Source organism: Herpailurus yagouaroundi, unplaced genomic scaffold, assembly GCF_014898765.1.
Source record: "Herpailurus yagouaroundi ecotype Mexico unplaced genomic scaffold, PumYag 160, whole genome shotgun sequence".
Lineage (NCBI taxonomy): Eukaryota > Metazoa > Chordata > Mammalia > Carnivora > Felidae > Herpailurus > Herpailurus yagouaroundi.
The window spans coordinates 51,100,011-51,124,344 of NW_024412401.1; the positions used below are offsets into that span (position 1 = coordinate 51,100,011).

Sequence of the window (24,334 nt, forward strand, 5' to 3'; positions counted from 1 at the left end):
TTGTATCCATTCCTTCACATTTCTTCATTAATAAGGTTGCCTGAGTTGTCATGTTGATCGGTCCCTTGTTGGAGCAAAGCCCTTGAAAATGCCTCCCCCCACCCCCCAGGACTTTCACCTCACTGTCTGAGTAATGGTTCCCAAAACACTCCTCTCATCTCGTTACCCAACTGCCTGACGTGCTCCCTCGCTTCCGCTGCCTTTGAGGTACAGACCGAGTTTCGTTTTGTGACCGGCTGCCATGTGCACTTGGCCTCGTCCAGACCGAAGGGCTCAGGCTTTTAGCGTATAGGCTCTTCCAGACATTCTCCCTGATCCGGGCCTTCGCATATGGCACAGGGCGGTCCCTAAACACCTGGAACACTGATCCTCGATGCTGTTGTTGTTAACTACTTTACTGTCGAATATGCACACGAGGGTGTAAAAACAGATATCTAGGATTTAATGAAAAGATCAACCCCTGTGTGCCCAGCACCGAGGTTAGGAGGTGGAACTTACACCAGCATCTGGAAGCCCCCCTCACCCCCCCCCCCCTTTGCTCTTCCTTGCTTCCCCATCTTCTAAGCCCCTGCTGGCCCGTCTGTCTCCTCAGGAGGACTCTGCCAAGAGCCCTTGGGCTCACCCTGCCAGCACACCCACCCTGCACCCCATTTGTGGGTTGCTCTTTGTCACTGCTCTGGGAGCTCCGTGAGGGCCAGGACCACAGCTGTCCCGGCACAGGTGTGCCCAGCCCCAGGGCCTGGCACGGGGCAGGTGCTCCATAAATGCATAATTATTCTCCCAGCAGCCGCTGTTTACCCGGCAGCGGGCCCTGAGCTTTAGACACGTCTCTACCTCTAGTAGCTCCTTTAGTCCTGACTACACTGTCCATTCAGCAGATGAGGAAACAGAGCCTGAGGAAGGAGAGGAACTTGTCCAGGTCTCTAAGTGTGGGAAGGCTAGAGTTGGCATTTGAACCCAGGTTGGCCTGACCCCAGTTGTGCCCTTGGCCTGTTCTCTGTGGGCTCCCAAGAGAGTGAAGACGCGGACAAGCGAAGGGTGGGCAGGTGAGGCTAAGGTGAGTGCCAGGAGCTTAGCAGACGGCCTGATCTCTGTGGCCGCTCCCCGCGAGGCCCAGGAATACAGCTCTCCTCTTTCTGCCTCTGCTCGGGTGCGGGACGTAGGTTTGGTGAATGGCTGGTTGGCACTCTGGAGAGCGGAGCTCACCTATGCGGAGCCCTGGGACTGGAGCGGGAACCGACACAGCCCTGTTGGGTTGTCGCAGGCAGGCAGAGCTGGGAGGGTGCCAGTCCTGTGGACAGCACCCAGGCTCTAGACTTGAGAAGTCAGACCACTTCGTCGCTGTGTGTCCATGGGCCAGACATGCACCCTCTCCAGTGTGAGTGGGTGTGCCCCAGGGACCTCGCAAGATGGTGTCAGACATGCTTGGCCAGCCCTTATCTTCATCGTCCTCCTTTATGTATGAGGAAACTGAGGCTTTGGGAGGTTAAGTCATGGTCAAGGCCATCCTAGCAAATTCTCTTTAAAACTTAATAGAAATGGTTTTTCTATTTTTTTTCTTTAAATGATTATAGAAATACTCATGCCCATTTTACAAAAACCCAACAGATATATAACAGCAAAAAGAAAAACCGTCCCCAACTCCACCACCCTGTTCACATTTTGGCGAACATCTGTCTGGTGGCTTCTCCACCCATAGTTCTTTATAAGGGGTGGCAACCTGCCTGTGCGGTCGTGTGTCAGCTCCACCCTGCCTGGCTCTTGGGCACATCACTGATCTCCCGCAGCCTCGGTATTCCTAATTAGAAAGTGGGTATACTGCTGGACCATTTCTCTTAAGACTGCACGAATTCGCTGAGTTGGCCCCTATCAGCACAGCCCCTGGCGCGTCCCAGCCTTCCGTGCCCGTGGATGCACGTCCACGTGTGCACGTGGCGTCGCTAGCCCCAGCTCTGCCCCACAGCCCCAGAGAGCGGAGAGCCTGTCCTGTGTGCCGGCAGCAGCAGGTCTCGTATGCTATTTATCGTTTAGGCCCAGGCACCGGACTGGTTGTGTAACAAGCCGGAGCTCCCCGACTCCCCCAGAATCGGCCCGTGAGTGTGGGCCGCAGGTTCTCCCGTTTCACCAGTGGCAGATTGGAATGTTTGGCTGCTTGACTCAACCTCCTGTCCTCACGCATCTTTGCAAAGTGAGCTCATGGTGTCGTGCGCATCTCCCGGAAGGCACCTGGTACTCCGTCGTGAGCTGGTCTGAGACGTTGCAGGGCGCGCTGTTGTTGAACCTCTCCCAGACGTGGCCTGGTGTCTGCAGAGGCGCGTAGCGGTGGGTAGAGGACACTTCTTGCCGGGTGTCCTCCACGGCCGCTGCTCGGGGATAGGCCTCAGCCCTGCCTTGGCTCGTCCCCCATGCACAGGCCTGACCCTGTGATCTAGTCCAAGTGAGTCTTAGAGCCTCTCTCATGACCAGAGTGGGTTGTGCTTCTCCCCACAGAGCCCCAAAGGCTTCCTGGAGAGTTACGAGGAGATGATGGGCTATGCCCTGCAGCCTGAGACCTGGGCCACCACGCGGCTGGAGCTGGAGGGCCGTGGGGTGAGTTGGTTTGTGCTGAGCCCCAGTGCCCTGGGGTCCCTTGCACCGAACATCCTTGAGCAGGGAAGGGATGCCTGTGCCGAGCTCTGCCTTGATTCTGAGGGTCTGAGGTGCCTCGTTGCTGTTGCCAGCAGGCCCAGGCTGCTGGGGAGACGGCCCCGGCTGTACCCCATTGCGGCCCAGGGATGCGCCCACTCACCTGTGTGTTCCCACCCAGGCCCCCACACACCCACGCCTCTCTGGACTCGGTCTTCCCGTCCGGACAGTGGCCCTGCAGCCTTCAGAGCATCCCTGCCCTCTCACAGGTGGTGTGCATGAGCTTCTTCGACATCGTGCTGGACTTCATACTCATGGACGCCTTCGAGGACCTGGAGAACCCCCCGTCCTCGGTGCTCGCCGTCCTGAGGAACCGCTGGCTGTCAGACAGCTTCAAGGAGACGGTGGGTGGCTCCCGTCACCCCACGCGTTGGCCTGGTCCCTGCTTTCCTCCGTCCCTGGCTCTGGGCACCAAGGCTGGACCCCCTACCCCCGCCGTCAGGCAGCCGTCACCCTGCCGGGCAGGCTTCCCTCCCCCGCTCGATGTGGGGCTGTGGGCTGGGCAGACCAGCATCTGCGCTGGAGCAGCTTCCCAGGGGAGGCTGATGTTCTCTGCGCCCATTTAGAACCCACGCAGTGGGGGGCGTTTCCTTCTGCACTGTGGTCTCCCGTGGTGAATTCTGCTCCGTTTTAATGCACGTTATTAAGTCAAGTTAAGACATAGGAAGAAGGAAGGAATAGCAGGAGAGTGCAGGGCCCCTCAGGCAGCTGTGCTACATGGCCTGGGGCTCGTCTTCTACCCGCAGTTTGTAGGCGGTGACCATGGACCCCCACGACCTCTGAATGAGGTGGAGGTGCTCGGCCATGGCCGTTTCACAGCGAAGGGAACTGCAACCCGGGGAAGATCAGCCGCTAGTTGAGGGGCCTGCGGCAGTAAGGGTTAGAGTCCAGGTCAGATTTAGGTGTGACTGGTTCCTAGTTGAGGGGAAGGAAGCAACAGAACTCAGGCACCAGGCCCCCGCTTCCTGCTTGGGTTGGGGAGGGCTGGGATCAGGGAGGGACTGCAGGCCCGACCTGTCATTTGAAACCTGGGTGGGGTCCCATCTTTGACTTAGGCCCTGGCCACTGCTTGCTGGTCCGTCTTGAAAGCCAAGAGGAGACTGCTGATGGTGAGTGACCCTCGCGGGGGGGCGGGGTGGGGCGGGGCCCCCAGTGCTGCTGACCCAACCGCACGGGCCGGGGGGGGGGGGGGGGCCGGGAGAGCCCCCCCCCCCCCCCCCCCCCCGCAAGGAGGTCCAGTTGAGCCCCCAGGCCCTGCCGTCCCTTCTGGCTTCTGTCACAGCACTGGCCACCTGTCCTGCCCTTTCTCTCTCCCTTTCCCAGGGGGACCTCGAAGGCACACATAGGTCCGCTTAATCTCTCCAGGACCCAGCACAGTGTGGGCCACCGGAAACTGTTGAAGGGCCCGCGGGGAAAGGGCATCCTTGAGGGAGGAAGGGCCCACAAGAGGGGTGGAGGCCGGCGTGGCGGTGGCGGAGGCGTCTGGGTGTGGCTGGCGGAGTCGCCTCCCTCCCACCCACAGGCGGCTGGTATCTGTACTCCCAGGCAGCGCTTGGCGCTCTGACTGGGCCGTGATCTATCGCTCTCCTCTGCCAGTCAGGCCTGCTGCTCAGCTGATACCAGCTGCCACTGCCGAGTACTCTGGGCACTTCTGGTGTGGAGCCCAGCCCACCCCCTTCCTCGTGTAGTCCTCACAGCCGCCCCGAGGTTACCCCCCATTCTCCAGAGGTGAAAGCCCCTGTCACTTGCCCGGCGTCACCCAGCGAGCACGTGACTGAGCCAGGCCCCCAAAGCCCAGCTCTTGATATGCCCCCCCCCCCCCCAGCTTGGCCGCGTCCCAGCCCTCAGCCTCACCACTTTTGCAGGTGCCTGATGGCTTCATCTCCCATTTCTACTCCGTATCGGAGCACGTAAGCCCCGTCCTAGCCTTTGGCTTCCTCGGACCCAAACCCCAGCTCGCTGAAGTCTGTGCTTTCTTCAAGGTAAACGGAGTGCGTGGCCTGCCTGGGCTGCTCCCCGAGAAGGGGTGAGCGGGGGTGCCTGGGGGGAGCCTGGCCGACGTGGGTCCGGAGGAAGCACCAGGAGGGTGGGAGCCTGTGGACGGGTTGGGGGAGGGTCAAGGGGCTTTGGGTGGTCTGGAGGATGTCAGTGCGGGGGGCAGGGGGGCAGGGGCTGTGGCCGAGGCCCAACGCCAGCCCTCCCCCCAGCACCAGATCGTGCAGTACCTGAGGGACATGTTTGACCTGGACAATGTGCGCTACACTTCGGTGCCGGCGCTGGCAGACGACATCCTGCAGCTGTCCCGGCGCCGCAGCGAGATCCTGCTTGGCTACCTGGGGGCGCCGGTGGCCAGCAGCATTGGCCTGAACGGGGCGCTGCCCCGAGAGAACGGCCCCCCGGAGTTGCTCCAGTAGTGGCGGGTGCACGCTTGGGGAGGGGTGCTGCCTGGGTCTTGTCCACATGGCGATGGCAGTGAAAAGGCCATCTCCTCCCCTCCTTAGGGTTGGTGTCGAAGGGCCTGGGTGTCCCTGGCTGTCAGCGTCGGCAGAGCCTGGGCTTTGGTGGCCTAGGGCAATTGTCCCTGATCATCTGGGAATCCCTGCAAACTTCCTTGGAGAGGGTTGGAGCCCTGGGGGCCTGCCTGACTGCCCTCAGCTGTCCCTGGGCAAAGCAGCAGCTGGACCAGCGGCTTGTGGGGCCTGAGGGAGAGGAAGGTGGTCAGAGAGAGACCTTGTTGTGAGGAGGGGTGGGACAGGCAGAGCCGGAGGGCTGCTGATGACGGGGCTGGGAAGGTACAGGTGGAAGACGGGGTGGTGGGGCTCTGGTGAAGGCCACGGATGGCCTGAGCTAGAAGGGACCTGGGCTTTAGACCGTCTCTTGGTGCCCAGTGCCTGCTGGCCCCCACCCCTGCCACCACCCTAGAGACTTTGCAGCTCCAGATTGGGAGGGTGGGGGCCACAGAGTGCCTGGTGTGGGAGGGGTACCTTAGACGGGTGGCAGGCCTGGACCATCCAAGGGTGGGACGGGGTGGGTCTGCTTTCCTTGTGCTCACGTCTGGGCAGGGACTGGGCCCTTGGCAAACCCAAGCAGGAAACCAGGATGCTGTCCTCTGACATTCCCTCGTCCTGCCAAAGACTGTCACTTCTCTTCCCCTTTGCCACCACCAAAGATGGAACAGGTGGGGCTGGTCCTCCTGCCCCACCCACCTGCCTCTGTGAGCCTGGAACCCCCTGGGTGGTGCTAGGGCTGAGCTGGAGGCTCTGACCAGGGTTCATCGCAGGCCTGTCACCTGTGCTGCCGTCGGTGGCGGGCCCAGGGACCACATCGGGCGGGTCAGAGGATGTACAGGGCTGGACTGGCTCCCCTGCCCTCATTAGGACAAGAAACTTTGCCGGGCGCTTTGCCGTTGGCTCGACGCACAAACGCTCCAGCTGTGCATCGGCTGGTCCTCCAGCCGTCCCCACCTTGTCCCCACATCCGCGGGGTGCTGTGAGCCCTGCAGACTGACTTCACTCAGTGTTTTCACCGGAGGTGGGATGTTTTATTTATTGCCTTAACACTTTATTTTGTGATTCTGCCCCTTTCAGGCTGAGAGGCCTCCCAGAGAAACTGAGTTCTTCCTCCTTGTTCTCCGTACCCCGGAGGACTGGCTCCTCAGACCAGGGCCCCTCTCCCCCGAATGGCAAAGGGGTCCTGGGAGGGAGAGAGAAGGGAAATGGAGAGGGGTGGTGCGGGTCCGGCCCATCACCTCCCTGCACGCTCGCTCCTGCTCCCCCAGGCTGGAGGACCCTGTGTTGAGCCAGGGCTCTGGCCCCAACCCCCCCCCCCCCCCGGGGGGGGGGGCCGGGAGGGAGCAGCCTCCTGCATGGGAAGGCCCGGGGGGACCCTCCTCCCCTCCAGCCCCACATTCCGTTCATTTGCACTTCCCCTGCACTCTGAATGTCATCTTGAGCCTGGGCCCCCCCAGCTACTCTGGTTTGCTCCCAGATCACACAGAGTAGTGTTTTCATTTGTCTTTGTTTACACGTCCATGCACTGCCTCTGGCACTTGATTTGTTGCAGCTTCCAACTTTTGTATGGTAGAGCGTGTGTGCATCGACCTCAAGTCAAATAAATGATTTATTAAACAATGTCCTTCCACGTTGCCATGCTGATGGGTCCATTTGCTTCCTGGGCCATCGCTGGGGACTCGCTCCTTGGGGTGCAGTTGGTGGAGTTTCCGGGAGGGCAAAGGCCGAGGGAAGCCTGGTGAGCCCCTTTGAGGCCACTTGGCAACCCGGCAGCGTGGATGGGTCCCTCAGACAGGGAGGGCCCCTAGGGTTGGGGGTGAGGTGGGGGAGTGGTCAGCACAGTGCTTAAGGCCACTGGTGGGGGACAGCCTGGATCCAGCTCAGGCAGCATCTAGCTAAGGTCACTTCTCTCCGGGCCCCTGTGTCCATGTCTGTAAGACGGGTGTTGGATCAGCTGTCGGGGGCAGGGGGCAGGCTCAGGTTTAGTCATGTAGACGGCCGAGCCCGTGAGAGCCAGTGCAAAAGGCTGGAGCAGGTAGGAATGGACCAGACCTAAGCCTGCCAGATCTGTAGATGTTTCCACAGGCAGTCAGACATCGGTAGGTTATTGGAAAGGTACTCTTTTTTTGTTTATTTCAGAGAGAGAGCTTGTGCGAGTCGGGGAGGGGCAGAGAGTGAGGGAGAGAGAATCCCAAACAGGCTTCCATGCTGTCAGCCCAGAGCCCCACGTGGGTCTCTAACCCACGAACTGTGAGATCATGACCTGAGCTGAAATCAAGAGTCAGATGCTTAATCAACTGAGCCACCCAGGCGCCTCCCCCGCCTCTTTTTGAGTAAACTCTATGCCACACGTGGGGCTTGAGCCCACGACACCAAGATCAAGAGTTGCACGCTCTATCGACTGAGCCAGCCAGGTGCCCCGAGACCATTTGTCTTTCTAACTGGCATCTTCGGGGTCCAGGAGTTCCATAGACTTTCATTGGAATGAGTTTGCTGAGGGCGGCGCCCCACTGGTCGTGTTCATTCTTCATCCCTGATGTGCCCATTCCTGGTCTGGCACTGCCTGAGAACTGGGTTTCTGAAGCGAATGGATGAACCTCTAATCTAGAGGGCAGCAGCACATTTTGGGGAACCAGGCCCAGAGATGGGGAGGTTCCTAAAGGACTCTGAGCACGAACCAGTGCGGCTGCGGTACGGTGCACAGAGTTGGACTTTGTGCCTCTGAGGACTGCCCTGTGAGCTCCCTTCCAGAAGAAAGACCAGTCCTGCCTGGGACGCCTGGGGACTCTGGAAGAGCCTGGGTCTCAGGACTCCCCTGAGGACTCCTCCCGGCAAGTGGGAGCAGGAAGCCAGGAGTAGGGCTCATCGGATGCAGGCTGGTTCCAAACCTGGGCCTGCCAAGCAGACAGACCTGGGTTTGAATCCTGGCTCTGACACACTAGCCCGGTGACCTGGCCAATGGGCGCTGGGGGGTGACACTCAAGAGCCTCACTGTCCTCAGCTATAAACTGGGCGCATTCAGAGCTGCTTTGCAGGCTGTAGTGAAGTTAGTGCAAGCGACCAAGAGTGGAGCACCTCCCGGTTTGTTGGGAGCGATACCGGGGGCCTCACTGGTCCACCCCTCAGCCCAGGGAGGAGGCAGGTGGCTCCTGCAGCCTCCCGGGAGCCTCCCTGCAGTGTGCACATCCACACTGCCCAGCCTCTCGTCCACATGGCAGCTGGACCCACCATCTCTGCCGTCTCTGGGACCCTGCCACGACTCCCGCGCATGTCTCCGTCAGAAATGCGTCCTCTGGCGCGGCAAAGATGTGCACAAGGATGTTCTGAGCAGCACTACTCATAACTCCCCAAACCTGACCCCCCCCCCCGCAAAATGTCCATCGAGAGTCGAATGGAAAATAAACTGTGGGGTGTTCACACCATGGAATGCCGCGAACAAATCATAACTAGAGGCTACAGCATGGATGCAGCTCACCAATGCAATGCTAGTGAAGGAAGCCCCCTGCAAAAAGTACCTACTGTAGGATCCTGCTTATAGAAAGTACAAAATTCAGGGGTGCCTGGGTGGCTCAGTCGGTTAAGTGTCCAACTTCGGCTCGGGTCATGATCTCGCAGTCCCTGGGTTCGAGCCCCGTGTCGGGCTCTGTGCCGACAGCTCAGAGCCTGGAGCCTGCTTCAGATTCTGTGTCTCCCTCTCTCTCTGCCCCTCCCCCGCTCAGTCTCTCTCTCTCTCTCTCTCTCTCTCTCTCTCTCTCTCTCTCAAAAATAAATAAACATTAAAAATTAAAAAAAAAAAAACCACAAAATTCAGACCAACCTAATGTATGGTGTCACCCTGGAGTGACTAGACAGGGTGTCAGGGTCTCCCAGAGCCCTGGTTCTTGATCTGCGGGCTGCTTACACAAATGTGCTTAGTTTATGGGACTTCATCAAGCTGTACACATTCAATTCTCGGAATCTCCTATATGAATGTTACATTGTATTAAAAAAATTTTTTTAATGTTTATGTTTTTGAGAGAGAGAGCCTGAGCATGGGGGGAGGGGGACAGAGAGAGAGAGAGAGAGAGAGAGAGAGAGAGACAGAATCTGAAGCAGGCTCCAGGCTCTGAGCTGTCAGCACAGAGCTTGATGTGGGGCTCAAACCCACAAACCTCAAGATCATGACCTGAGCTGAAGTCGGACACACAACCGACTGATTCATGCAAGCACCCCTCATTTTTTAAATTTTTTTAAGAAGCAAAGCCCAATCAAATAACCAGCCCATCCTTCAGAGCTCTCTTCTGTCCTCACCATCGGTGGTAATCTTCAGAGTTTTAGGTGGCCACGCCCCTGCCTGTCCCCCTCCCCCAGCACCTGCCCCCTCCCTCTCTTTTGCCCATTCCATCCAGCCACACTGTGGGGTCAGGACAGTTGCTTATACTGTTCCCTCTGCCAGGAAAATCCCACTCTGGACAACTCCCTCTCAATTTAGAGTTCCTCATCTTTGTCGCTTCCTCCAGAACACTCTCCCTGAGGCAAGAGGACTCTGGAGTCAGATAGGTCTGGGTTTCAGGGGCTTTGCGTCTTTAGGCCTATTTGCTCATCGGTGAAATGGCTGCCAACCAGGGAGGGGCAAAGCAGCCAGGCTCGGGATGGCTGTCCTGCGCCAGAGAATTATTCTGGGAAACTCACAGCCCACTCCTCACACCTCCTGCTTCTCACAGGCTAATAATGGCAGTGCCTGAGGGAGGAGTGGAGGGCAGGTGACAGGGAGATGGGGCCAGCTGACCCAGACAAACTCAGGCTGAGCCGTATGGGAGCTGAGTACAGTTGAGAGCATCTGTGGGCCCTCATGGCTTGCTGGTGGGTGGAGTCACCATCCTGTCAGGACTCAGCCCAGCTCAGCTCATGGTTGTGGCTCGCATGGTTGTGGCAGACTGAGCCCCTCTGGTCGGTGGAACCCTCAGCTTTATTCTTGTCACAAGGTCTTATGCTATTTGTCAAGCATTTCTTCTAGCACTGGTCTGGGCCAGGCTCAAATCCGTAACAGGCCCTGTCTTCAAGTTGCCCAGGCTTCTCCACGTGTGGCTAGACGTACTTATATCAGGGCCCCCAGAGTACATAGGAATGCAGACTCCAAGACTCCGGCCCAGGAGTCTGGATCAACCCAGGCCCCAGTGGGACCCAGAAATCTGCATTTCTACAAGCTGATCTTGGTGCTGCATGAAGTCAGAGAATCATTGCTTCCTGGAAGACAGACAAGACCAATAATGGTCCAGTGTGGTCAGTGCTGAGGGAGAAGAGGGGTTGCGACTGTGAACCCCGTGCGGGCCTCTCACCTGGCCACGGAAACTTCTAAGTGAGAACAGACACCTGAGCCAGACTTGGCTAGGCAAAGTGGGGCAGAACCCGTGTGATGCTTTCCAGGTAGCAGAACAGCCTGTACTAAGGCCAGAAGACAAGAAGGGCCGGGCATCTTGCTTGGCCTGAGTAATTCAATCTAACCGGAGAGACCGTGGGGAGAGGAGACGGAAAGGTGGGTGGCAAGGTGTGGCTGTTTACGCAGTGCCTTGTGGCCATTGAGAGGAATGTTTCCGGGAAACTAAGCTGTAGGTGGAAAACCGGCCTCTTGTTTAAAATGCTCTCAAGATGCCTAAAGCAAAATAAACGTAACTGAATCAAAGCATCTTTACTAATGGAATGAAAGAAAGGAGTCTTTCTCAACTTCACTTAAACATCCTCGCCGAGCATCAGTTAAGCTTCCGTTCTGTAAAGCATTTAGGGCGCGGAGTGTGCGCCCCGCCCCCCGCGGGTCCCCTCCTCCACCCCACACACTTTTAACAGAAGTGCCGCCGGCCAGTAAACAGAGAAAAAGAAGTCCCTTCTGGGTTTTTGGCCTCAGTTTACTCATAAGCAAAAGTGGATCGGCTCTGACCCCAACGTGCCGAGGCTGCTTCCCCGCTTCGAGTATGTCTTCTTACGGGAGCCCAGCGCCCGCCAAACTCGGCCCGGCTTGGGGTGCAGGGGAAGCCTCTGCAGACAAACCAAAGCTCCCACCAAAGTTCAACACGCCCCCCAAGCTAGAGCCTGATTGGCCCGCCCTGCTCACATCGTGAGCCCGCTTCACTTTATGATTGGCTGTTCTCCTTTCTGTTGTGTGCTGGAACCCTCCTCTTCTCTGATTGGCCAGGCTCCTACCTGTGCTCGCCCTGGATTGGACGCCGGCTCGGTCGGCTCGCATGCTCCGGGGTCCGGCTCTCTGATTCGCCACTCGGGTCAGCCTCAGGGCCGGCACGCTAAATGGCTGCGCCGGTACCTGTATCGGCCTCCGATTGGGCACGCGGCGCCTCCCCGGCGTGATAGGTCAGGACCACCGCCCCCCTGGCTCCCCATTGGCTGCTCGGCGAAGCCCGGTCTCCGGGTAAGATGGCAGCGGACGGACAGTGCTCGCTCCCCGCTTCATGGCGGCCGGTGACCCTCACCCACGTCGAATATCCTACAGGTAAAAGGCGGTCCCGCCTTGCAGGACGCCTTCCTGGGGCCGGGTCATCAGCCCCGGGCGCTCCGGCCGGCGCGAGCCCGCGGAGGGGGCGCCGGGGGACCGAGGTGGGAACTGTCAAATAGTGAGCCATGGAGGGGTTCGGCCGGCGCGCGCGCCGCGCAGGCGCAGTGGTGCGGCGATGAGCTGGGCGAAATTGTGAGCGGCTCGCTCGCGCACTCTGCGGCTGCGCCGTCGGGCCGCTCCCCCGGGTCCCGGGACGTGGGTGGGCTGTAATGGGGCTGGGGTCCGCGTGAGGCGGGGAAGGATGACTGGCCTGGACTTGGGTCCTTCTTCCCTGCCTTCCCTGGAATCAGAGAAGCCAGACTCCCTCGTCTGCGTGCAGGGAGTGCCTATTTCCTTCAAACAGCGCTTTGGGGCTGCAAAAAGCTCCCCATTGCTGGGAGTGTGCAAACCGAGGCCGGGAAGCTTTTCGTTGTTTGAGTACTTGTGCCACGCCCTGAGCAGGGCCCTGCTCCGCGACAGAGGGAACCGGAGGAGGGGACAGGCGGCCCCTGGGATCTGATTTCTGGAGTTTCCCAATCAGATGCATCTCTAGAAGTGCATTGTTTTCCAGCCGAGAGGTCCGTTAGCGACCGTTCTGGAGGCTAGTAGAGCGGTGTAGAGCTTGGGCCTTAGGATCAGAGATATCTGGGCTCAAGTTCGGGCTGAGGCTTGGTGCAAGTGACTTCGCCTCTCTGTGCCTCAGTCAGCTCATCTCTAAAGTGGGACTGATCACAGTGCGTTCCTTCTAGTGGCGATGTGAGAAACAACACGAGGTGTGAGAAATGCTGAGTGCCATGCCTGGGACACAATGAGCATTCAGCGTGGAACTGCAGTTAATATTGTCTTCCCAGGACCCTCAGGCCCAACCCACCCTCCCTGGGTAGGATGATTGGGTGTTGGGTGAGGCTGGGGGCCCCTCATGGAGCCCTGATTTGCCCCAGGACGGGGGTGGGGTGGGGGGGGGGGTCTACTCACCCTGCTCTCTGGTGCAGAGATGTAAGAACCCGACCCTGCTGAGGGCCCCAGGGCTGGATGCCAGGGAACTTTGACCCTAAGTATGCTGGGTTATACTGGGGGCAGGGCAGCCCTGCCAGGCACTGGACTCTACCTGCCCACCCACCCACCCACCATTTATGCCCACCATTCATTCAGCTGGTATTTGCTGAGCACCTCCTGGGTGCTAGGCCCTGAGCTAGCTCTGCATTTAGAACGATGAACAGGCCCATATGCCCCCTGCACTATATGGACTGTGAAGAAAACCCACTTTACATGAGGGAAACTGAGGCCTGGAGAGGGGAAGGAGCTTGCCTAAGCCTTAGTACGTTCATTATTTCCCCTCTGTGGCCTCTGATTAGCTTCTCTGCTCACAAATGAGAAGAAGGAACGTGGTGTTCATGAGCAGCATGACACAGGCTGTGATGAGGGACCCTTTGCAGGGACTGTGGGCGTCTGGAGGAGGGACCTGGGTGAGTCTGGGGGCCTCCTCCGAGGTCTAGTCCTCTGCTGACTCCTCTGTAGCCCCTTTCGTGCCCTCATCACACTGATCCTTGCTTCCTTCACCCCTTCTCCACTCGTTTAGCATCAGTTTTGAGCCTAGTTAAGGGCCAGATGCTGTACTGGGCTTGGGGGATTGAGCAGGGTGTAGAGACCCCGTCCTGCTCTCCTGGAGCCTACCGTGTAGAGGGAGAAACACTGGCCCCATATCTATACTAACGAGTGCATCATAAGCGATGCCCTGGTTACAGATTCCCCCACAGACTTAGAGCTCTGCAATGGCAGGAACGTCTCTCTCTCTCTCTCTTCTTTTTTTTTTTTTTTTTTTTTTTTTTTTTGTTGCAGCTGTGGTGGGTACTTAATTTATGTTGCATTAACCCAGGCAGCATCTTGATTGGGGGAGCCTGTGTGCGCAAAGGTCCAGAAGTGGGACAGGGCCGGGATCATTCAGGGAACTAGAGTTCTGTCCTGGGAACTGTGGCAGAGGTGGGAGGACTTCAGGGCCTGATGAGCTGAGCTGAGATGGGGTTCATCCCAAGGGCAGAGGGAACCATGGAGGGGCTTAGATCAGAGTGGTGAGGCCAAAGTCTCTACAGCACCTGCGGGAGGGTCCAAGGGTAGCATCGGCTGTGGGACGGGCCAGGCATCAGCTGGGTAGCCAAGAGACCCAGAGTCTCAGAGCTGGGAGGGACCAGGTCATCAGGTAGATGAGGGAGGAGACAAAGGCCTAGAAAAGGGGAGGGCCTCACCCAGTGTCACCTAGTGGGCTTGGGGCAGCACTAGCCTTTGACCCAGGTTGCTGGCCTATCCCCCACCCCCATGCCAGTTCCAAGCCAGTCCTACCGTGGATAGATGTGAGTGAGGCCAGGTGTGGGAGCATCTATCTCTTCCACCTGGACTCTGAGCTCGGCCCTGCGTGGGCACCTTCCTGCTGCCTGTGTGAAGCCAGGCTGGTGGTGTGGACCATTTCCCATGCTGGGTTCTCCCAACATGGAAGTGTCCGGGGTGCCAGGGGCTGAGCTGGGTGTCTCACAGGCCTGGCCGCATCAAAGCTCACACAGCTGTAAGATGTGGGTACTAATATCCCCTTTTCACTGCCACAGGAACTGCTCCATGAGCCATGCATGCCCTTTGACCCCAGAGTAGCCACGCAGCGTCCAATCTCTGATGGTGAGGGCAGCCTTTGGACTCACTGTCAGCTCTGCCATTAACCAAAGGGGAAAGTGGCTCTTGTCTCTTGGTTTCAGTGTCCTCAGCTCTCAAAAGGGTTCCTGATCCTTGCATGGCCTCCTTTCCAGGCCCGTTAGCAGGGTGAAAAGGGGGTAGGAGGTGCCAGTTTTTTGCCAGTGGAGAGGCTGCCATATTGGGCAAAGCAGCCTCGCCCCTCTCCTCACTTGGGCCCTGTCGGGAGCCTGCAGGGTCCAGAGACGATCAGGTTCCCCTGGAGGCCCAGGACGAGGCTGGCGCAGCCCCAGCACGGCACTGTGTTCCAGAGGCCCTTGTATGCCTGCCGGGGAGCCTTGGGATACGGGGCCTGGCCTCTTAGCTCAGACCCGGCTGGGTTCAAATTCCTGCTTTGGGTGATGGGTTTACTACCTGGACCAGGCCCGAGGCTAGGATTTTAGTCCAGACCTCATCGCTTTCTCACTGTGTGACTCCAGGCTGAAGTCACGCAACCCATATGGGTCCCAGTTTGTACATCCACAGAATGGGGCCAGTGAAGCACCTGCTTTAAACTATGCACATTAGGGCTTGTGCCCATGACTGAGTTGGTATGGTACCCTGGTTGACTGAGGCGTCCATGGCTGCCTGGTCCTGCCCTCTGGGCCCTCCTGGGGCCTCCTTTCTGGCTCAGACCTCACTTGACTTGCTGGGTGCTGGCCCCTTTTCTGACTACTGTGCGTGGCTCATCCTGTTCTCCCTGTCTGCCCGCCCCCCCCCCCCCCCCAGGTGATCTCTCTGGCCACCTCCTTGCCTACCTGAGCCTCAGCCCTGTATTTGTCATTGTTGGTTTTGTGACCCTCATCATATTCAAGCGGGAACTGCACACGGTGAGTGAGTCCGGCCCTGCCCAGCCATCCGCTGCCCCCACGCCAGGGAGGAGGGGCTCTGCACCGTTTAATCCCAGCTACTTTGCTTTCCCTGCCTTCGCCTTCTGGGTTGTTTACTGGTTGGGCTGGGAGGCTCAATCAGACGCCACAGTCTCTGGGCCTGGGTGGTGGCTGGTAGGCACAGAGGCCCAGCTGACCACATATCTTCCTGGCAGATCTCATTCCTCGGGGGCCTGGCACTGAACGAGGGGGTCAACTGGCTGATCAAACACGTCATCCAGGAGCCACGGCCCTGTGGAGGTAGGGCCTGGGCCGTGGGGTCTGGGGGTGCCCAGGTCAGGATGCTACCGCGACGCCTACATCCTTCCATCCTGCTCTGTTCTCCCAGGCCCCCACGAGGCAGTGGGCACCAAGTACGGGATGCCCTCCAGCCATTCCCAGTTCATGTGGTTCTTCTCCGTCTATTCCTTCCTTTTCCTGTATTTAAGGTAAGCTTCTGCTCTGGCCGGGGTGGCCTTGAACTGGCCCAGGCTGGGCTCTGCCAGGAACTCACTCTCAGCCCTTCGGACACCCTTGGGGCTTGGCCTCTGCCAGGGGTGGGAGGAGCTGCCACCAAGGAAGAGATGTCCAAGCAGTATTTGGAGGGGGCCGGGGGCTGTTTGGGAGGCCTGGGCTCCAGGCTGTGGGCTGAGGCCACCTGATGGGCCTGTTTTCCTAGAATGCACCAAACAAACAACGCCAGGTTCCTGGACTTGCTGTGGAGGCACGTGCTCTCCCTGGGTCTTCTCACTGCGGCCTTTCTAGTCTCCTATAGCAGGTATGGAGGGAGGGAGAGCCCCTACCACCACCACCCCCCACCCTGCCCACTGGGATCTGGCTGGATTTGTGGTCCCTGTTGGACCTCCGTGTGGACCGGAGTCCCACAGCCTGTAGAGCAGTGCTGGGAAGGGGGTCCCAGGCCCCTTGTTTTAAAGGGCTAGGACTCCGGCTCCCCCTTCTAGCCCAGTCCATGCTCTCTCCTCTGGGCTGAGCCCAAGGTCCTGGGGACACCTGCACACATCAGCCATCTGTTCCCAGTGTCCCAGAGGAGCTTCTTGGAGACAAACTCAGAGCTGAAGGCTGAACAGAAGGCAGATCCCAGCCGAACCAGCCCTTCAGTTCTGTGGTTGGGGGAGCAGCCATTGGGGTCCAACCCCCTGCCTCCTTCTGGAAATAGCTTGGAGGCTGCGTAGTCACAGGAGTCTGTCCCATCTGTGTGGGTCCCTGCCGTGTGCACGCATAGGTCCCTGGGAAGCCGGCGCTCGGGCTGGGAGATCGTGCAGGCCTGTGGCCGGCTGGCTTTCATGAACTTCCCTCTGTCCTTGGCCCAGGGTCTACCTGCTGTATCACACCTGGAGCCAGGTGCTCTATGGGGGCGTTGCTGGGAGCCTCATGGCCATCGCCTGGTTCGTCTTCACCCAGGAGGTCCTCACCCCGCTGTTCCCTAGGATAGCAGCCTGGTAACTGCCTCCTGGCCTTGTGGCTGCCCCACCCGCCTCTGCCCCCAGCCTCGGGCCCCCTGGGAGGGCCCTAGCGTCCCCGCGTCTGGTGGGCATGGGCTGCAGGCCCTGCTTGCCTGGCATCCTCCTCCCCCAGGGGTTTTCTCAAGCCCAGAAGCCAGGGTACCATTTTCCGTCCTCAACTAGGCTCTCAAGGACTTAGGAAGCAGCCTGAGGCCTGCTGGGCTATGCATACCGTGGGGCAGTGCCTCTGCCTGAGTGTCACACTGGTGACATGTCTGGGTCTCTCAGCAGCTGGGTCACAGGCCAGGCAAAGGCTCTCTGAGCAGTGGGGAGGGTGCATCACCAGCCCCAGGCACTGGTGGGGGAGTCTGGTTTGGTGATAGGCTCACGTCCTGATGTGGTCCTGGCTTTCCGGGTGTCTGTCTCTCCAGGCCTATCTCTGAGTTCTTCCTCATCCGAGACACGAGCCTCATTCCCAACGTACTCTGGTTTGAGTACACGGTAACCCGGGCAGAAGCCAGGTGAGTCAGGGGACAGCAGTCACTGGGTCCTGACTCAGTGGGGCCCCCTGTTTTGGAGGGCTCCCCAATAGCCAGGCACTTGCCTGAGCACCTTTCTTGTACTACCTCATTGAACCTCCCTTGGGGCCCACTTTACGGAGGAGAAACGGAGGCTCAAAGGAAGAGAGGAGGAGTCACTTGACTGGGGATTTGCAGATGGTGGATGGGGGAGCTTGGCAAGAAACCCAGGCTGTCTGGCCCAGAGCTGTGCTTGTAGTCTCCGCAGTTCAGAACCAGACAGCTGGGCAGCCGAGATTCTCAGGGTTGCCGAATGTGGATGCCCCTGGGGGTCATTTAGTCCAGACACTTTCCTACAGATGGGTAAACCGAGGCATAGAAAGTTAGGGGCTGCCCGTGGATGCATAGCAAGTGGGAGCAAACCTGGGCTCTGGAGCCTCCTGACTCGACTGTCCTTCTCCACTCACCCCAAATCCTGGGTGGGGTGTCAGCGGGGCTGAGGAACGCCTGGTTTCTCCCCAGGCTCAGAAAGGAAGCTGAGGTGAGGCCAGGCTCCAGAGTAAGCCTGGGAGGTTTCCTGGAGGATGCTGGCGAGAGGAGCCCGGGGGCAGGCCAGGGCAGGGTGTCGCGGCATCTGAGAAATCTGTCTGGTGCATCGTGGTCCAAATTATCCTAATGAGCTTAAGGGTAAAGTCCCGGATCCGTGAAGAAAGGGGATTTGAAGGGGTTAGGGCAGGCGATCCCATTATTGGTGGAAGGGCCCCTCCTGGCACAGCCCCACCCCACCTGGCTGGCCGCCACCTGCCTTCATCAACCAAAATTTCCATGTGCACCTGCTCTGTGCCAGGCTGTTGGGTAGCACAGAGCGAGATGGTCACGGCAAGCAGGGGGGACAGGAGGAATGAAGCACCTGTGTGATCGGTGCCCTGGGCCTGAGAGCCCGTGACAGGATCCTGAGGGAACAGCACTCGAAAAGCTTCTGAGGCAGGATGACACTTGGTGAGTCTTCCAAATAGACAGAGGCCGATGGGGCTGGAGCTCAGGGAATGAGGGGACAGGGACACGGGATGAGCCTGGGGCCACATCATGCAGGATCTGTCTGGTGGGCATGGTTTGTCTTCTGAATTAAAAAAAAATTTTTTTTAACTTTAATTTTGAGAGACTGTGAGCAGCGGAGGGGAGTGTGAGAGAGAGAAAGAGAGGGACAGAGGCTCAGAAGTGGGCACTGTGTTGACAGCAGCGGGCCTCATGCGGGTCTTGTACTCACAAACCCCGAGATCATGACCTGAGCCAAAGTCGGACGCTCAACTGACTGAGCCACCCAGGCGCCCCCATTTTCTGAAAATTATGTGGGACTCTAGTCAACCCATTCATTCTCCTTTCTGAGCCTCAATGAGCCCCGTTAGAAGATGGGGGACGCTATCCCTGCTTCCCTCAGGTTGCTGGGCCCATCATGGATATAGTCCTTCCTCCAACCGAATAACTCAAGTCCCCTGTGTAACATCCATCGGTCCTTCTATCTTTGCTTACATGCTTCCAGGTGGAGAACTCGCTATCTTTTGTCTGTTTCGGTTGTTGATAACAGAGCCCTGCTTGTGCTGGCCTATCTGCAATCCCCATAATTAGTTGGATTCCAGCCAGGTCCCTCTGGCTTCAGGTCTCTCGTCCTGGGCCCCACCTCTGCCGCAGCCTCCTGGCTCTGTTCCTGAACTCCAGAGCTGAGATGTCTGGGACACAGTCCCGGGCCAGAGACACCGATCCTCTCTAGGGTCCAAATCCCAGGTGCTAGGGCAACAGCTCTGATCGGCCCAGCTTGAGTCAATCACTGGGGCTACCGGGGTGGGCATTCACCCATTTTGATGGGACCGTGGATAGGGAAGGGACAGCTGAGGGCATGGGTCACTGAGTGCCAGGAGTCCCCTCATTTGACCCCGCCCCCCCCCCCCCCCCCCCCCCCCCCGCCGGAATCCTCCTCACATCTGACCTCCATCCCCCACTTTGCAGGAACAGACAACGTAAGCTGGGGACCAAACTGCAGTGACCGGTGAGTGTGGCTGGGTCCAGCCTCCAGATCTGGCCTGCATGATGCCTTGCAGGATGGACAGAATGACAGAGGGTTGAAGCAGAGACCTCTACAGACCCAAGTCACCAAGTGGAGCCTTTTTTTTCTTCTTTTAATTTTAATGAACAAGGTGGACCAAAGGGCCGAGCCGGCCCCTCAACCGGGACCCTGGAGGGCCTGCTGCCAAGGGGCACACGGCCAGAGACCCTCGCTGTGCTGCTGCCAGCCCCTGGTCAGGCGGAAAGCGCCCTCGGCATGGGCACCGGGTGTGGCGTAGAGAGGAGGAGGGCTTGCACCCCTGGTCGCAGGGCCAGGAAATCCAGGTGGCGTGAAAAATACACACTATTTATTTTTTGGTTTTGTCAAAGGCAGATGGGCTTTTGGGGATGGGGCGGGAAGGGCCCATCTGCTCTGCCCTGGATGCCCTGCACACAGAGGAGGGGCTGAGGTCAGCCTCCCCGGGGCCCTTTGTCCTGGGCCCAGGGGACAGACCGCCGCTCCCTGGGCCTGAGAGGTGGCCTGGGGGCCCAGGAGGAGACGAGCACCCCCCCATGCCCCCCGTGCCACCAATGCCATTCCAGAACTTCGTTCAGTGTTTCCTTGTCTGGGGGGCAGGGCCCAGAGAGAGCGCGCATCTGGTGGCTGCTATCACTGTTCTCTACCCCATATCGACCCCTGCACCACAAGGGCTTTCTCCGGTCCCCTGTCCCCAAGACAATGGTCCCCTTCTGACAAAAGAGCCTGCACATGTGGGTGAGCAAACCCAGGCTGTTTACAGCTCTTTTTTTTGTCCTGCCGTCTAGTAGCAGTTCGTTTTCATCTCCACCCCAGCAAAGGGCAGAGGAACCAGGAGCCGGGTGAGGGGAGTGGAGCCGTGGGTGCGTGATGTCCCTGTCCTTCCCTTTCCTTCCATGTGCTCTGAACGTTCCCTTGTCCTTCCTGATGCCCTCCCGAGAGCCTGGGCACCTGCCCGGGTGCCCTTAAGCCTGTGTCCGGGGTGTGGGTGCCCAGATCCCCACTGTCCAGCATGGAACCCGATCTCTGAAGTCTGACTCTCAAATGGAGTTGTGGAGAAGAGATGCTTCCAGACTCTTTGGAAGTTTCGAGAATTGAACCAAGCTGGTCGGGAGCTGTGTTCTACACCCCCTACCCCACCCTTTTTTCTTTGTGGAGGTTCCTAATCTGCTGCTGAAGCACAATATTCCGGTGCTTTCTTTTCTCATTTGGTAAAGACAGTGTCCAAAAGCCATTCCGGATGCCAGGACCAGGGGCCTATTTCTGGGGAAGGTTGGTCAGTCCCCACGTTTTCCTCCCCTTCCCTTCTTACTTTTATTTTTTACTTTTTGCCGAGACAAGCCAAGTGTGAGGTGGTTTGATTTAGGAAAAAAATCAATGAAATTGTTTACTATTGTTTTAAAATAAAATCTTGAACTCTGGCGGCCTGAGCACATGAACTCATGAGAGGAAGCTGGGGGTGCCTTTGGGGACATGTGACCCTGAGGGGCAAGGCTATGGCAAACACCATAAAATCATAAACTCTCCAAGACCTCTAGTCCCTCCCAGCCCCCGAACGTGGGGTCGGAACCGCCTCTGTGACATTCCCCACCAGTGTCTGAGGAGACCTCGCAGTCAGCTGTTCAGTTACAAGTCTCCCCGTTTCTTAGTCCTGCTCTGCCCCGCTGTGTGGTCCTGGCTGGCTCTGGCCCTGCTCCCAGGCCCGTTTCCCCTCTGTGTGACAGCCCTTGAGGACTGGGCATGGGTGCCCTTCCTAAGCCTCTGCCACCTCCACTCTATTTAATCTGTTTTTCTTGAGCGCGAGGACAGGTGAGCGTCTTGCTTTGCAAGAACTAACTGCGAACTGAGCCGGATGTTTGTGGAGGCCCTTGTGGGAGTGAGCTGGGTACAAATCCAACTCAAGGGCTGGCCCCAGGCAGGCAGTCTGGTCCTTCCTCGGTCCACAAAGCAGAGGTGCCGTAGGGCTGCACTAGACACCCTCGGGGTCAGGGTGAACCAGAACTGTGTGTCCTCACAGGAGCTTGGAGGCTGGGGCCAGATCCGTGTTGAGTCCACAGAACCTTGACGTTCAGTTACGGTGACCTCACCCCAGGTGCGCAGCAGGAGCAAACAAATCTCTGGAGGAACCTTCACCTCAGATTTGAGTTACTTATGTAAACAGTTCTGTATTCGTGGTGCACAAGATACAGAGCGAGGTGGCCAGGTACAAAAGGAAGCGGCATCGTGACCGAGAGCCCGCGGAAAGCAGGCAATGGAGGCAGACCCATACAGACCAGAATGGTACCGGCATGGTCAGCCACAGGCTGCATCGTTTTTACCGTTTTAAGGAAATAAAAGACAAACTTGAAAATATCTGTAGGGAACAGGAAACTAAAGTGAGATCTGACAGACTTTAAAATGAAATTTTAAAAACATTTTAAAAAGGGCGCCTGGGTGGCTCCGTCTGTTGAGCGTCCGACTTCGGCTCAGGTTATGATCCTGCGGTCAGTGGGTTCGAGCCCTGCGTCCGGCTCTGTGCCGACAGCTCGGAGGCTGGAGCCTGCTTCGGATTCTGTGTCTCCCTCTCCCTGCCCTTCCCCCACTTGTGTTCTGTCTGTCTCTCTCTCTCAAAAATGAGTAAACATCTGGGTTCCCTGAGTCCCAGGTGGACTCACTGCCTTCACCCCCCTTGACAGCCCTCCCCGTGACCCCCCCCTGCCTACCATCCCCATCTTCGGGCAGCCCTGCTCCTCCCCGTCCCCTGCAGTCCGGTCCCCAAGCCTCGCCGACTCTACTTTATAAACATGTTTGAAATGTCGGCCTTCCCCCACTGGCCAGGCCCCCCCCCCCCCAGAGGCAGTGAAGCCTCCCCATACGGTTCCCCCACCCCCAGCCCAACCGGGCCCCCTTCAACGCATTCCTCAGCACCTTCCTAAAACACCCTCCTCTGTCTCGGGAGAAAGCCAGGTGTTTAGCCTGGCCCCCGGATGGGGCCTCAGGTGGTCCTGCCGTCACCTCACCTGGCAGACTCCTGTCCTTGCACTTTCCCAGTGAAGAGAGCCCAAATCAAGTTCGTGCCAACGTGGACAAACTTTTAGGGGATGGATCTAGGTAAAAAAAATCAAGTAACATTCAGTCATTCATTGTCTTGCATGTTCAAATTTAATGATGTATCGCACAAAATATAGAGCTGCTCTTTTGCGCTCGTATTTTGCAAAAACAAACGAACCACAAAAAACCCACCACCACCCGCAAAACTGAGTTCGTCATCTGTGTCATTGGCCTCGGGGTCTGCGGGCTCCCGGGGGCCCACAGTGCTGTGGGTCTGCTGGCGAAGAGCACGATGGTGTCCCCAGAATTTGTTTCCCAAGACGCACGTACCTCTTGGTGTAACATCCCAACAGGTGGATTTAAAAACTCGATCCTGTAGGAGTGGGCGATCTCCCCAACACTTACCTCCCCAAATGTCCAGAGGCCTTTAGAATACTTGCCTGTCCCCCATCTAACACTCGTAGAGGGTGAGGTCACAGGTCACGCCCTCAGCAATGACTGAATCTTCATGATTTCTTTGCCTTTCCTCATCTCCCCCCGCCCCCCACCAGCCAGTTCCGCCAGGGGACCTTCATGCATTCCCCATGACACTGCTCGGGGTTGTCTTTGCTAAACGTGTCTTCCCCAACCGGTACTTTTTGGCTCTAGAAAACGGAATGAGCCTCTGTAGCATGAGGCCTGTGACCACTCAAGTGCAAGGGGACACCCTCACTCCTGAAGGATCTAGCTTTTTGGGGAACAAGGTCTTGCCTTATATTCAGACTCCTGCAGTTCTTAGCACTTGAGCCTCTGGAGTCCTGGGCATCTGTCCAGGCACTGTCCTTGGCTTGGATCCCTCTCCCTGCTCTCCTGCTGCCCCAGGCTGGGTTGGGTGTGGGCTCCCTGCCGCCGCCGCCATGCGGCTTACCCGGTAATCGCTCAACTCCTGCTGCGGGACCTGCTCCTGAGTGTCCCAGGAGCCCCCAGAGGGAGGAGCACCACCTCCATTGTATAGACGAGGACACCCAGGCACAGGGAGGCCAAGGGTCAGCCTAAGCGCCCCAGCGGCAGAGCAAAGGCTGTGTGCTGTGGAATTCTCTCGAAGGTCTTCCTGCTCAAGGCCCCGAGAGGGCACTACCGTTCGCCTTCCCTTGGCATTACCCTGCCCTGCTGGCCCTGGGGTCCTGAGGAGTGGCCAAGCCCTGGGCCATACCCCCTCCCATTATCTGGGCCCCACCTCTGGTTCCCGGGGACTTTGGGTAAAGGGACAGGAGTCCCTCTCCTAGCCTCGGAGAAAAGAGGACACGGAGTCCCCAGCCTCGTGGGGCTGTGAGGAGGCTCAGTCAGGCCTGACCGTCCCCAGTGCCTGGCATAGGTTAGTTCCACTTGATCAGTGCCTTGGTCCAGTTGGCACCTTCCTGTGCCCCCCAGGCTGGGGCCCTCTGTCTTCCTCCATCACCAGCTTATGGGCCCGGGTCTGGGCTGGTTTCCAGCCATGGCCTCCTTCCTTCTCCACCCACTGTCCTGGGTTGTCTGACTGGGTGTGGTGTTGGGGCTGGGTGCTTGGCTACAGGGGCTCCTCTGGAAACCTCTGCTCTGCCATTTAGTGGTCTGGTGACCTTAACCTCTCTGAGCTTCAGTTTCCTTATCTGAAAAATGGAGAAAACCACAGGACCCACCGTCCCGTGACTGTCACAAGTCAGCCAGTTCACCTCATCCACAGGCTCAGTGGCCTTTCCCACCCTCACCCCCTTGGCATCCTGCTCTCAGGGTTTCGCCCCCGCCTTCCTTAGGGCCAGCATCCCTCGGACAGAGAGACGTCTCTCCACAAACAGCCTATTTGATTTGGGGAGGACACCCTGGCCCTGCTAGGCATGGGAGGGCGGGGGCACATACAGGGCTCTGATCGGCTAGCTGCATGACCTAGTCTGGTGGCCCCTGGCAGCACCTGGGGCTGGGCTGGGC

General features: G+C 58.3%; 2 protein-coding genes across 5 annotated transcripts in view; both read left to right on the forward strand.

The window, feature by feature from the left end:
• Positions 1–6,829, forward strand: part of MIGA2 (mitoguardin 2) — a 28,237-nt gene extending 21,408 nt beyond the window's left edge. For both annotated transcript variants that reach the window (XM_040482603.1, XM_040482604.1), the window contains exons 12-16: positions 2,491–2,589; positions 2,895–3,029; positions 3,741–3,794; positions 4,551–4,667; positions 4,893–6,829. In XM_040482603.1, coding sequence (XP_040338537.1) covers positions 2,491–2,589; positions 2,895–3,029; positions 3,741–3,794; positions 4,551–4,667; positions 4,893–5,099 — 612 coding nt within the window. In that variant the 3' untranslated portion in view covers positions 5,100–6,829. The remainder of the gene's footprint in view (positions 1–2,490; positions 2,590–2,894; positions 3,030–3,740; positions 3,795–4,550; positions 4,668–4,892) is intronic.
• A 4,716-nt stretch (positions 6,830–11,545) lies between these two features.
• On the forward strand, positions 11,546–20,781 carry DOLPP1 (dolichyldiphosphatase 1). 3 transcript variants are annotated; one of them, XM_040482606.1, is made up of 9 exons: positions 11,594–11,676; positions 14,316–14,382; positions 15,163–15,263; positions 15,479–15,563; positions 15,652–15,751; positions 15,982–16,080; positions 16,634–16,762; positions 17,197–17,286; positions 19,288–20,781. In XM_040482606.1, the coding sequence occupies exons 2-9, from the start codon at positions 14,337–14,339 to the stop codon at positions 19,322–19,324; spliced, it is 687 nt and encodes a 228-aa protein (XP_040338540.1). In that variant the 5' UTR covers positions 11,594–11,676; positions 14,316–14,336; the 3' UTR covers positions 19,325–20,781. The 3 variants fall into 3 exon arrangements, with proteins under 3 accessions (XP_040338539.1, XP_040338541.1, XP_040338540.1); XM_040482605.1 differs by lacking the exon at positions 14,316–14,382 and having other exon boundaries at positions 11,546–11,676; XM_040482607.1 differs by lacking the exons at positions 14,316–14,382; positions 16,634–16,762 and having other exon boundaries at positions 11,546–11,676.
• Positions 20,782–24,334: the final 3,553 nt, after the last annotated feature.

Excerpts from the sequence above, each read along its gene's own strand:
- DOLPP1 (XM_040482605.1), top strand. The coding sequence starts at position 11,601 with ATGGCAGCGGACGGACAGTGCTCGCTCCCCGCTTCATGGCGGCCGGTG. Across the intron at positions 16,081-16,633 it reads TTTCTAGTCTCCTATAGCAG|GGTCTACCTGCTGTATCACA; the intron begins GTATGGAGGGAG and ends TCCTTGGCCCAG. Across the intron at positions 16,763-17,196 it reads TTCCCTAGGATAGCAGCCTG|GCCTATCTCTGAGTTCTTCC; the intron begins GTAACTGCCTCC and ends CTGTCTCTCCAG.